The following is a 14004-nucleotide window of genomic DNA, read 5'->3' as shown; positions in this document are numbered from 1 at the left end:
CCCTAAACCCAAGAAAGCCTATTTGTCAGAGTCTTCATACGGGGAGGAAAGGGAGGCAGCATAAAGCTGCTGTGCACGAGTTTGCTTTGGCCATGAAGCATCACTTTTAGGCATGAGTCATGCAGTCATCACCCAAACACGAAAACCATTTGTAATCTTCCTAAACACAGACACGCCGTGATGAGACAGCTGATTGTCCTTGCCGACACTCTATTTTTGCCCTTATTTTCTTTCTCACGTGTATTTTTGCTATTTCGTAACATTACAAGTGATTCTTCCACGGCGCTTCCGACTGCTTGCAAATACTGCACCGTGCGTGACTCTGAGGCTAAAAGGCTGCCGATGAGCAGCATCTTGCAAATATTAATTGGATCTTTTTCAGCTTCTAGTAACAGCAAGAGAAAGAACTGTATTAGGGACTCTTCCTTCGAGATTTTAACAAGCCAGTTTTTAATCTGACCTAACAAGTCCCTTTGCCCTTCAAGGCCTAATTAAAAATCTATACAATATAATAAATATAAAAAGATGCATTAAGCAGGTAATATCTGACTAGAATGAAACTGAATACTTCCTGCTGCAAAAAGAAAGGCACTTGACAGGTCATTTCTGTATTCCCCTTAGTACTCCGGTTTTTTTCTGTTGGGATAAATGCTTATTCCCACACAGATCGTCATCATCTCCTTAAGGAGAAATGGTAACAGTGCTAATAATCCCACATTTACAACGGCTCAGCATGACTCCTACATGATATATTCAGCTTTGTGATCACTGTATGATCAAGGGGAACAGAAAGAGGGCTGAGAAAGGTGCAAAGGGTATTGGGGAAAAAAATGGAGTATCTAGGTCCTCACCTCTCTAGTGTCCAAGTACCTTGTAATCATTAATGGATTTGCCTTCACAACAATTTATTAGGTAGGAAAAAGATAGTTCATTTTATAAATGATGATGTGAAATAAAGGGTGAATTTAATGATTTAACCAAAGCGGTGCAGGAAGTCAGAGTCTCAGTCTGGAAGAGAATTCAAATGTATGTAAGCATAGCAACCTAATGACCAAGCCATCTTTTAGGACCCAACAGTAACAAATGTATAGCCGTTCTGCGGAGTTATAATCCTATCTTTTTTAAGGATATATGCTGGTAGATCTGAAAGTTGTTCCCAGGTAGAAAAATTCTTTTTAATTTAGTATTTATGAGTGATATGTATTTGTGAAACATCACAAAGAAAAGTCTTCAGTTTGGGTTATTTAAAAAGAAACCCCCCACAAATAACTGCTTTGATGAAGTATTTAAGGATCATTTTATTTTTATAAATAACACAGAAAATTCAGAGCATCTAGAATCTAAAATATTCCTTTTAATACAGTCCTTTAATATAAAATTCTATCAGTCTTACAGAATCTACGCTGCACTTTCCATTACTAATGAATAAAACAGAACTTTTGACTTTGCTTTCAGTGCAAGTATGTTCAAGCCTATTACATAAAAATAAAATCTCAAAGCTTGCCTTAATTAAGCCAAAATTTTCATACATTTATGTAACAAATGCTGATTGTTCTTATAACTGAAAAATCCCCAAACCCAGCACGTTTTCAGGAGCACAAGCTCTGTAGTTTGCTGAACCTGAAAATCACTTTTTAATGATAGGCCTTCATTTTTTCTTCCCAGCTGAAAAAAGATGTTGCCCCTCTTGACAAACTTTGTCTGTCGTATTCCTGTACCATCACAGTGACAGCGATGCTGCTACCATGTGGAAGGGATTATCCTCCACAGAGTATTTCTCATGTTTGTTGTGCTTATCACAATGGGTCCCCTGCCATGTTTAGGGGGATGCGAAGAGAGGGAAGATTTCATTATTATAGTGATAAAACTAACATTAGGTAATTCATGATGATTTTAAATATTGCGAGATGCTGCTGGTCACCTCATGGAGCCTATTGCAGCAGAATTTGGCTAGCTCGTTATTTATTGCAGGAGGAAAAGGGAATTCAACTTTTACTCATGTTTTTATTACATACTCCACTTATGTGACTATCTAAGGGCAAACACTTTAACCCCTTGAGATCTGCTAATCAGGAGCACCAGCTGTTAAGTGCCAGCATGCATCCTGCATTGGTGCCTGCAGGGAGAGAAAGGGTTGCAAAGGATATGACCCTAAACTTCAGAAACTGCTTCTCTCCTTGGGGGCAAAATATAATTCAGCTTGCATCTTCTCTTATTTCCTTTTAGTTTATGCAGTTAATGTTCCTGATGTGGGTTGTTGTGCACTCACTGTGAATGCTTCAAGCCTTTAGGAAGATGATAGTTAATTACTGAAGTTAAAATCTGCCTTGCACTGGTGTGGAAGTGCTTTTGGAGGTACTTACTCAGCTAGCTCACTGAGCTGCTAAGGGCAGGGGGAAGGCAAGTAGTAGCTGGCTCACAGTGAATTACCGCAAATGCATGTTCAGTTTAAAAAAAAACAACATTGCACAGTCATTTTTCACAATACTGCTGGTACAACATTAGCTCAGTCTCACACTAAGTTACATTTTTACGTTCATTTAAAACAAGCAATGAAATCCATTGTGAAAAAGGAACCTGTCACAAACACAAACCAAATTTATTCCCTGCAGAGTACAATATAGTCAAAAGGTGAACAGGGAGTTCTTTATTCTTTAAACGTTTCCTCTTTTATCCCCCTCTTGATTTTCTGAAACCAATAGCACTGTTAAGCAGACAGATTTGTATTGGTGGGGGGAAAAGATAGAACATACTGCCTTTCTGACACTTTTTATGTTCTCTTTTCCAGTTGTCACTGCTCTCCAGCCTAGTATTTTTAACACTTCCTCTAGATTATTTGTTGTATGACAGTAAATTGACATCTCCATCTATTACTGGACTTCATAGTCTAGTAGCCTGAGCAAAACACTTCCAACAACAGGATATCCTTGGAAACAGAGGGTCAAGTTCTTCCAGCTTGTACTGTAAACCACTGCATCAAATTTAGTTTGTATGTGGGCTTTCTAGATAAGCAATGTTTAAAATACCTTAGCAGTGTGTGGATATTTCAGGGCCATCTCAGTAAGAGCGTGATTTAACTCTAATGTCCTTAGATGCAACATTCCTCTCTCCCAATGTCACGAAACATACACTGTATTTTTTGTCACCTGAAATGGCTCAAAAGCATAGATAAAGTGTTACTGGGTACTATAGAATGTTATGCCATACTGTTGTACTCTCAGATTAGAGAGAAAGCCTCAGCGTGGTGAAGAAGGTGTTGAATTTGTGTCAGATTTCAACAAAATAATTCCAAAGAGAGTTGAAAGCTCACACTGCAGTTAAACACTGAGCTCCTCTCACCTGTGAATGCAGGTTGGGTTCAGACCTCCCTTACTGCCTTGAGAATCGAAGAGATTTGTCCGTCTCTGTCACCAAAGAACTTTCTACAGACTATCGCATACATCAGTGGAAGTGAGCTGAATTTACATAATATAACAGCAATCTACCATAAGTTTGAATAGAAAAAAAGCCCTCATCACAAAATGAGATTTAATAGTGGACTAGCAATATATATTTAAACTCATTTGTTTTAGGCACAATAAGGGAATAGATGCAGAACATGTAGTGATGAATGTGGGGGAGGAAGAGAGGTTTGCTCATGTAGAGAGAAAACAAGACATGCTGGCTTTATCGTATGCCATTGATTTCATCCTTCTTCCTGTGAATTTGCTTCTTCCAAGATAATTTTCTTCCAAAACAGCTGCCCATCTTTGCAACACGAAGTTTTGTTGATCAGCCTCTCTAGGCACTTAGGTAGTTCCCATCACCATAGTATCAGAGGCATTCAGAAGTGGAAAAAAGGAGGTAGCAAACCAATCTCTGCCTCTGCTTCACCTTGCCTCTAACCCCCTGGCCTCTGAACAAGGCTTGTGCTTTGGGCAAAATCATACTTTGCTCTCCTTTTCCTTTTAATTACCTATGGCTGAGGACATCAGAAGTGCTGGTGGGTGATGTGCTGATTACAGCCCATGGGCTGGGGTACACTGATCAGTAAAAAATGATGTTTCAGGGAGTTCTACTGACAAAACACTTCAAAACAAGCTTCCCATTAAGCACACTGGCCCACTAGGACTATTCTTATGTTCCAGTGCAAGCATATGCTTTGGTGTTTTGCTAAATCAGGATTTTATAATCAGGTGTTGTTCATACTATTAGGCATGTCATTCCGTTAATGATGATAAAAAAGCAAGCATCAGTTCACTAGCAAATGCCTGCAATCTGCATCACAGAAATGGACGAATTAACTCTTTCCAAGGTAGTCTCAGAAGTCTGTAAGGCTGTTAAAAAGTGTTATTAGGTCTTGTCATGAATCTTCTCCCTGCATCTAATATGTTACTGTGTTGGCCTGAGGCTAGAGTATTTTCAAATAAAGACCATCCCTCACTGGAGGGGGGACATAGACGTTTGCAGCCGTGGGGAAGCCCATGTGGCACTCAAGCTTGCCAGCTCCATTGGGAGGCTCTCCAGGTTCATCCGGAGCACACCGCGGAGGCTGGCTCAGGACTGTGTTTAACCTCATCCATGGATGTCGGTGTCTTAAATTTTTCTCATGTCTTAATTTCTGAAAGAGAGAATTCCTCTTACGTTGATCCAAGATGCTGCTGGGACATTTTAATTCCTGGTAGTCTAATGAGGCCACAAGTAAGGCTGTGAAGTGTGTGCAGTGCTCACACAACTCTGCTCCCATAGACATCTGTGGTGGAACAGGAAATTCCCCGCTAATTGCACATGCATGTGTGAGACTAAACACCGAAATGAGCTACCATGTTACACCAGGGCTAGGGTCTACCTTTACTGATGCTTTCCAGATGAACTGCCGCTGCAAAACCTGCAACAGACTTACATTATAATTACTGTCACCGTTATCAGACTTCACAGCATATGTGAGTATGTATTGCTCTGCTCCGTTGTAAGGAGGTTTGGAGGTTTTTATTTTAAAATAAAACTTTATATTTTTTCCAAAATTCATCCCTGTGAATTCCTGTACAGTGCTTGGGGGGCAGGGGGAGGGGAAGCAAAAGCCATACAATGCCCCAACCCACAGTAATTAGCAAAAATGTCTGTCAGATACCTTTTCTAAGTTGTCACGGTTATATTTACTGAATGAGTTAATTCCATTTCTGATACAGCTGAAGAACATACTTTCATCGATATGAAGAACGTATTGTAAATGAATTATTCTTCTAGAGCTGATGTTATTTTAAAATATCTTCTCATATCTTTTATCAAAGGAAACCAAATTAAATCATTCACTATTAGTTGCTTTTCTGAATTTTTTAAAAGATGGTGCTGAGTTATAAATTTCAGTTGGGTAAATGAGGAGGTGCATGATGTTTATATTGATGTGAACCTCATTACAGTTAGATTTAAGCCCTTAAATTACAAGAGTTGTGGGAAGAGTGGTAAGCATTGGGTCCAATCCTACAAATCCAATCCTGGGAACTAAACAAGTATATGTTCTACATGTGTACAAGTGAGCTATTGGAGGCAGGAACACTTCAGGTGCATGGCCCCCAGGTTAGGCACCAAGACCCCTGTGAATACTTGGGGAGTTCTAAATGCCTCCAGAAGGAAATCCCAAATTGACATGGGCTGGGCCGGAAGATTCCTAGGGCCACGCGATGGGAAATGGTTGTCAAATTCACACCGAAGGGCGACAGTCTTCTTCAGAGCACACCATTGAGTATCCTTCAAAATGGAGCAGATTTCAGAACGTAGCTGATCCCTGTCCTTGATAAACCATCTAATGATGAAAGTGTATGTACAAAACAGGGGAGACCTGAGGTCAGCATCTTCCTCAGCTGCCACAGACCCACATCTACCCTAGAAGAATGTGTGAGTGTCCGGAGCAGTAGCAGATAAGGAAGTGGAGATGGGGAAGTCACACTTGGTCCAGGGTGACCCTTTGCTCATCTGCCTGATGCTTTGGTGCTGTGTGATGTTCCTGCAAGGTGCAGAAGGGGACAGATGCAAGAGTGACAAACTGTAGCTGAACTTCTTAGCTTGAAGGATTTTCAGCTGGGCTTCTACTCTTGGAGTTTATACAGGGACTGACAGGAGGGACCAAAATCCCAATTTCCTCTCAATGCCTTCAAAAACATGTATCTGGTTAGGTACTTAAGGAAAATGAGGAGGGTGGTTTTGAAACATCTCAAACTGGAGGAAATTGAGGAGGAAATCAGCATCTCCCTGTCCCCTTCAGTTCTCTAGGCTCTGGGTTATTATAAGAAAGGTGAGAGGCACAAGGACTTGCTTTGCTCTCCACAGATCATGTTTGAAAAGAAAGTACCTCCATTTGCACGGAGGAAGGGAGCCAGTCCCCACAGCAGTTAGGCTCTGTGTGGCCGTTTTCTGCATTCTGGTGCTGCCGATCACTACACAGCAGCGGTGTCCAGGCACCCAAAGTAGAACCTAAAGAAGGTGCTGTAGATTTGCCAGCTGAAACAGTGATCACGCAGCAAGATGGTCTGGCAGGTCCTGAACTAGGAAGCCACAGCCAGATTTTCTGGATCTTAGCTGCAGGTGACAAAAGTTCACCTGAATCTTGTTTTAACAGCATAAATCTTTGTGTGAGTTGGGGCCTTAATTTAGTGCATCCTCTTAGAAGTGACAAAGGGACACTTGGTGGCACTGCCATGATGGACCCTTAGGTTCTGCAAAATATATTCTGCTCTAGGTACAGAGGCATTTTTAAGAATTTGTTTTTCTCTGGCTTTTCTTGAATTAATGTTAATAAAAGCTGCCCCAACCTCTTATTTTTCTATATGAACACAAAAATTGCAGCTGCCTGCCAAGTCTGCTGAGAGATGGATGTAATAATTTTCAATTGGACTGTTAGCCCAAAGGGAACCCGATAGCAAGAGATTGACAGATGCAGCATGGATTATCTTATGCTCTGAACTCAGCCCAATTTGTGGTTTGTTGCAGGTGCTAAAGAGATTGATATTGCTGCTACCCTGGAGCACTTGAGGGACCAGAGACCAGGAATGGTCCAGACAAAGGTACTGTCAATAAATCCACTGGGATTTTAAATACATTAAAGGTCTTTCACAGTAGTTGTTTTCATGACAGAAGAGAGAGGGTATGACCTAATTTAACGCAGGTCGCTTGCTGATTACTCTGCTTGGCTCCCTACCAACTGAGGTTTATTTATGCTGAAGATTTATCTAGGCTACTTTCTTTGGTGTTTACTGCTCTTTCTTGTAACATCGCCAACATCTATCTTGATTACCATATATGAAGGGCAGTCAAGACAACAATCTATAGCCTACTAAAGAAAATGTGCATTTGAAAGAATGTTCTTGCTTTCATCGTGAAATATGGATTATTTTCTTAGAGTATCTGTGCTTAACTGTGCATGTAATATTTTTTTAAAAGCTTCAACTCATTAAAGAGAATGTAACTGCTGCATTTGGGTTTTTTTCTGAAAAAAAAAGTTTTGAATTAAAGGAAATATAGTTTTGTAGAAAATCAAGTCATTTTTAGTATCTTTGAACAGAAGAGCTTACATCGTGCCAAAAGCCATACTTTATGGATGTAGCATGGAAACTATATTTGTACCCTTTAGTGAGGTGAACATCTTACTTTATAATTTGTGCCAGTTGTAATAGTTTTGACATTTTTCCACAATGTAAAACTTTTAAAGATAGCTGATGGTGTGATTGTAGTCCCTTAAATTAGAAATGAAACTTTCTATTATTAACAGTTTCAGTGAAGTATGGAATGATATTTTAGGGTATTTGCTGCAAGTTAAGAGCTGCAAATATGACAATAAACTTGTTCGTGGCATGGAGACCAAATAAATCTGTACATGACATTGTAAAATATCGAATGAGAGCTGTAGCCCCAAATGGAGTCACAAGAGCAATGTGACAGCACTCTGTCTTGGCCAGGCTGGACCTTATAGGAAAGTCTGCAGCATTTAGGGAGTTGAAATTGCTGAGGGACAAAGGTGAAATAAATGTGAGTTGCAGGCATCATTGGTTCATAACTTTTCTTGAATCTCTTCCTAATCATTTTATCTTCCCACTAGTACTAGCAGAAGTGGTGCTGTAGAACAGCTGGGGGGACGTTAATTATTATTTACCAAGTAATTGCATGAAAAATAAAGAGGACCCAGTCAAAGCTAACTAATCTTTATCTGCAAGTAAGACATAAAATTGCACAAATCTTTCTTCTGCTTTGATTATTCAGACTGGAAAAAATGCATATACCACACGGTATCCAGTGTCACATATATTTACTCTGAGGGAACATGCAAGTCCTGAACTACTCTGTAAATGCATCCAAAATATATGGCAGTTCTGTAGAAATATAGAGCTCAGATTCCAGTTGCCCTCTCAGGGTAGAGAAATGACAGCTTATTGCCTTCAACAAAAGAAAAAACATAGCTCTAGAACCAAAGAATGAGGTTATGCGAACAACTTCTCTTACTTAGCTCAGAAGTAGAGTCCCATGAAAATCTCACTCAAGACATGTTTCTCCCCTCCAAACATTTATCTGGAAGAGCTCCAGAAAAAAAAGGTATCCTGTGTTTTCATCCAGGATGAAAAATTTTCTCAGGATATTGCTTATCTCTCCTCTTGCTCCTTCTTCCATCATTGTCATTTTCTCAAAACCACCCAAATCACTTATTCAAGCTAATGTCTTGCAAATTATAAATATCTGGTTACATGCTAGCAATGCACGATCCCCAGAGAATTTTTCTGATGGATTTAAACAAACCCCTGTGCTTTCCCAACTGAATACAAATGAGGAATATTAGACTCTTGGAGTAATTTAAAACAATGGATTAAAAGTCAGGTTAGAAATGCCAATTACAGAATATCCCTAGGCAAAATAAACACCGACTTACTTCAGCAATGTTATTGTGTTTCCAGCAGGCAGCGCTCCCCATTTTCAATAAGCATGTGAAAGATTTGTTTGCAACATTTTGTCTTCTGGAAAGGATCTTTAATTCAAAAGCACTGTATATAATAAATGGTAATGAAATTATCGTAACAACATTCCACATTTCTGAGAAGCATAATAGAGGGTTTGTGGGTTTGTTTTTTTTTTTTTTGCAGGGGAATCATAAAATAGAATTGATATGCCACATGTGAGAGGAAAAAGTAATGAAGGAGGAAGTGTATTCTCTGTGATGGGAAAAAATATATATTTCCTTTTTTTCTCTCTCCTTCTATATCTTTCCTCTCACAATCTGTAATTTTTAGCTAAGGTTCTTTATTGTGTTATATGTGCTACATGTACTCAGTTTGTTTTCCTGGGAATTTTTATTTGTAGACTTAATGAAACATAGCTTATTACGTTTTACTAAATATATTCTTGTCACCTCTGCATTACAGGTGGACTGACACCACAAAATGCCTGTCCGGCTCTGTTTTCTAGGCAAAGCTAGATGTTAAAATTCATCTCCAGTCAATCTTGTATATGCGAATAGCATATGTGAATGACAGTGTAGCTGTACAAAACAACAAACTGAGCTCCTTTAGAAAGTATTGAAATTAATTTGCTCTAACTGTGGTTGTTGTCATGGAAAGGTGCAGAAGGTGTGTAAAGGCTTTTCTTTGGAGGGTGGTGATACACATCAATGGAAGCTGCACTACGTGCATTTCGTCTGTGCGTATTACACAAAAGGAAGGAGGGGGAAGTGCTCAGCTGTGCTGTCCCAGAAGGTCCATGTCCTCACACATCTCATGTGTCTGCTCTACTGTCCCCTTTACTGCAGTGTTGCACAGTCAGTTTTGAGCTCTGGCTGTAAAGATTGTGCTCTGTAAGTTGTTTTGCCTCAGTAATTTAGCATCACATCTAATGCTAGCTAGTGGTCTCCACTGAACTTGTCTCCAAAATCCATATCTGAACTTCGGAGTTCATGTTGATCACTCCCCAGTCCTTAGGCAAGACAGACACTTTTCCTCAGGTGGTGCAATGATGCCCTGTGCTTACGTGAGGGGTACCCCTCCGTGAGGGGTAAAGGCACTCGCAGGTCAGATGGTCTCCAGCCTGACAGATCTTCACAGTAAGAACACATCTCGGACCACCAAAGTTAAAGGGCAGATTTGCTCAGTGAATAACTTTAGAGTAATAGAAGTTATTTTCAGCAATGGGACTAATATTAAAGTACTGTAGTCCCTGATCTTACAAGCTGTTTCTGACTGTAAAATATTCAGATGAAGACCACATTAGGTAGCCTCATTACCATGGGCAGCTTCCCTTCTTCCGAACTCACACCCACATCTTGGAAGAGTCATCTGCACATCTCTGAAACTTGGCTGCATCACTGTGTCAACCCTGTCGTGCTCTGATCAGCCTCCTCTGTTGCTGGGCTCCCCGTGCTCCAAGGACTGGCAGTGACGAGGACCAGCTGTCCCGCTCACATCTGAGCATCAGCATCCTGGGAGCACCCTCTTTGCCCCTCTCCTGCCAGCCCTGGTGTGAGGGTCTCCCACCCTGCCCAGGCTGCTCCGCAGGTCTCTCATCTTGCAGGGCTGCATCGATGGGGTCCAGGGGCTGCTGGCTTCTCCTGCCAAAGCTCTTTTGCCTGGAGGTGAGCACTTCTCATGCATCAGCCCAAATTTCCTGAAGCTTTTTGAGCCGGTACAAGCACCCGGTTTGTTTCTGGCACAGTGTGTGCAGATGAATGCCCTCTGCTTCTGCTGCCCTCCAGCTCCTCTCACACATTCAGTGGGCTCCGGTTAAAATATAACTGCTGCTCCTGGGTGGCCACCAGCATTTCTAGTCTTTTCTTTAATTGCAGAGACCTTGGGGGTGTGGGGAGGCATAGGCAGGCATATACACCATTTTCTGTGCCTAATGAGGATGAGTCCTACTCTTTAGGGTGAATTGATGTCTGATTAAAAACTATTGGCTGCAGTCCAGCAAATGTACAAGGCTGCCACTTTGACAGCACCAAGCAGACAGCAAAGTTCTTGAATGTCAGTGTCTCTGAGAAAGTATTCTGAGTTTTGTTCTTCTTTTTCTGCTTAGGAAGTGTGCCCATCATTGCTTCTCCCTGAGGCATCTCCACATGGGAGATGACTGCAGTGGGGTAAGACAAGGCAGAGAAGACTGGCACTGAATTGCCAGAATTAGAAGTCAGCTGTCTTTCTGAGCTATGAGTTGCACATCTGTACTTTGTTCTTTCATCCTTCCTTCAGATTTCCGCAGTGAAGTGAAACACTGTGGAAAATGAATGCTGTTAGTCCAGTAATCACCTTTGGGGGCTGGCTGTGTTCTGCAGCCACCGCTGCATACATACCTGCATCCATCCCGCACAGCCCCCGGCAGGGCAAACTGAGGGTCTGGAGACCACAAATTTCCTAATTGGAGAAACAGATCCCAGCAGTGATCTCAGGATACTTTGCAGGGTGCATCTCAGACCTCCATTCTCAAAGTTGGTTCTTCAACAGCTCTTCATCCTGGCTGGCTTAAACCACTGGATTACTTCTAGAAAATCCAGAAACTTCTCCACAGTCCTTGTCCGGTGTCCTTGATTTGCCTATATTCTGAGTAAACTGCTCATATTTCTTTTTTCATCTGAAAAGTTGCAAACACCAAATCATCCTGTTGGATATTTCAGCAAGCTAAATTTCTGAGAAAAATTACTTGCTTGGAAAATATAACACCTGTTAACCTTGAGGAAGTAAATCTCCTTTGTCCTTCTGTAGGACTGTGCAGTTCAGGAGTGTGTTAGGGTTGCACTGACATGAGGTGGCCATTCATGGCTATGTCCTTCACCTCTGCCAATGCAGTGCAGAAGCCTGATACTAATTTTGGTTTTATGCTTACAGTAAATTAATAGCAGAGAAAAGCCTTCCCAAGTATTTCTTAAATAGGAGTGGTCTAAACATCATTGGGTAATTTGTGAGTGCAAATAGGCCATTAAAAAGGGAGGCTGAAAAAGAACAGTAACAGGTAAACCAAAAAGCAGATACTGTTCTATATAAGGTGAGGAGATATGTATTCAAGTTGATTTCAGCTAGAAACAGTCCTGAGAAAAGCCAAAGGCTCTGCTTTGCAGCATCTCACCTATTTCATATCTCAATTATGTTAACGAGTTTCCATCTCTGTGTCAGAAGGAAATGGCTGGTGATCAACTGCTCCCAAACCCTTCTGACCACGCAATTGCCATACATCATTATGTCCCAATAGCTTAGTTTCTGCTACCAACATTTTTCTCCATTAAAATGACTCCAGCTTCAAGATTCTGTCAAACATGTTATATGGCATCAATAATCCCAGAACATTTTGTTCCTTTCCGTTGCAGTGTACAGTTCATCCTGCATATTCATATTTTTAACAATGTCTTGAGGATGCTCAGCTGAAGAATAGTGCACCAGGCTTTTGGAAAGTGTTTTGTTTTATTATTCAGAGTATGCGTTTGTTCTCTCTGCAGGAGCAGTTTGAGTTTGCTTTGACAGCGGTTGCAGAGGAGGTGAATGCAATACTCAAGGCACTTCCCCAGTGAGCGGCTCAGTCTCCCAAAGGTTCCCACAGGATCCGTCCCTCATTTTCCTCATCCTCAGTCCCTGTGAATGTTATTGGAAACCGTGACCTGACCTTTAACTGTGTATCTTCTGTTGTAACCACATAGTGATAGGATCCTTACAAAATCCTTTAGCTGGTAAAAGTTCAACAGTTAAAATGTGTATTCTGTTTTTTGGGGTTTTAAACAAATTTTTAAAAGTACATTGAAGCCTCGGATTAAGTGACAGAATTAATTCCTTTCACATCGTCGAAGCCCTGAATGTCACACTTTGAAAGCACACATTCATGTTCTTAATAGCAAATATACAGTATTGTGGGTAATTAGTGCAGTCAATATAGTCTCAGAAAACAGTGTTCTGTTATATTTTGTAACTTCCACAAGGCTGAATAAGAGGTGGGGCGTGAAGAAGACGCTGATTGTTCCTAAATAATGCCGAGCAAGAGCATGAAACAGTGCTGATGGTGTGAGTAAACACAGGTCCAGGCTCTGGCAGAGGGAGCTTGCACCTTCTCGTGCTGGGCTTTGGCAAGCAAATGTTTTCTTAACTGTTGTTTACTTTTCAGCTTTGTGCCATGAATGGAAGAAAATCTGAACTATAAGTAAATAGGCCTGCACAGTTGTTGCAACTGGGGAGAACAAGTTGGTCACGTTAATGGGAAGCCAGGGGATAATGAGCACAACAACTCTGACCGTGTACCTACCACTGACAGTGCGGAAAAGGTGAGCATAGACTCACCTCAGGTGATGGGGAAGGGCCCTGTCAGCAGTCAGGTAAATGTCCAGAGCTGTTACGGAAACAGATTGCTGATTTTATGGGATTCCTGAGGAAGAAAATAGGACTCTCCTCTTTATATTTTTGCATTCCCCTCTGTAAAACTGTGCTATGCCGTCCTTTTTAGCTGGGAAAATGTATTTCTGTAAAAGCCTGGCTGAAGGAGAAATCTCCAATCTGCATTTTATGATTCTCATCAAGTTTGTCTGATCCAGACGTTCGTTGCACCTTTCTGCAGAGGCTCTGCTTGCTCCTTGTTCTGAATGATACCTATTTTAACTAACCATGAAGGGATGAAGAAGCACACAGGTTGAATTTCAGAGATTCTTCTGTTCTCAAAATCCTAATGCCTACTGTTGCAAGAAATGCTAAAATACGTCTGTAAACGGTTTGGTTATGCAATCTTGCTTATGTGAATTCACAGGTTTGGTTGTGGTACTCTTCTGAAGGAATGTAAATTGTTGATAGAAAGTACTCTGATATGTTTGAATGAAGGGCCTGAGAGTAAAATTATCAAAGGTACCTAAGTGATCTAGGCTCTTAATTTCATTTTCAAAAGTGAATACTTGGATGCTTTTTCATATGTTATCCTACATCTCCGTGATTTAAGAATCTGGGGTGCTTTTTTTCCAAAATCTTAACAGTGTTGTGTGCTTGAAACCGTATTAGGCTAATCGTCTGAATTCAGCACTGGAAAATATGTCAT

The 14004-nt window shown here is 40.9% G+C and overlaps 1 protein-coding gene across 1 annotated transcript in view; it reads left to right on the top strand.

Moving 5' to 3' along the window:
- Window positions 1–12505, top strand: part of PTPRN2 (protein tyrosine phosphatase receptor type N2) — a 674672-nt gene extending 662167 nt beyond the window's left edge. Inside the window, exons 22-23 of the mRNA XM_059818647.1 lie at window positions 6967–7040; window positions 12434–12505. Coding sequence (XP_059674630.1) covers window positions 6967–7040; window positions 12434–12505 — 146 coding nt within the window. The remainder of the gene's footprint in view (window positions 1–6966; window positions 7041–12433) is intronic.
- Window positions 12506–14004: the final 1499 nt, after the last annotated feature.

The sequence above is a fragment of the Gavia stellata genome, chromosome 6 (genome assembly GCF_030936135.1).
Source record: "Gavia stellata isolate bGavSte3 chromosome 6, bGavSte3.hap2, whole genome shotgun sequence".
NCBI classification, from domain to species: Eukaryota; Metazoa; Chordata; class Aves; order Gaviiformes; family Gaviidae; genus Gavia; species Gavia stellata.
This window is presented reverse-complemented; position numbering and strand designations above follow the sequence as displayed.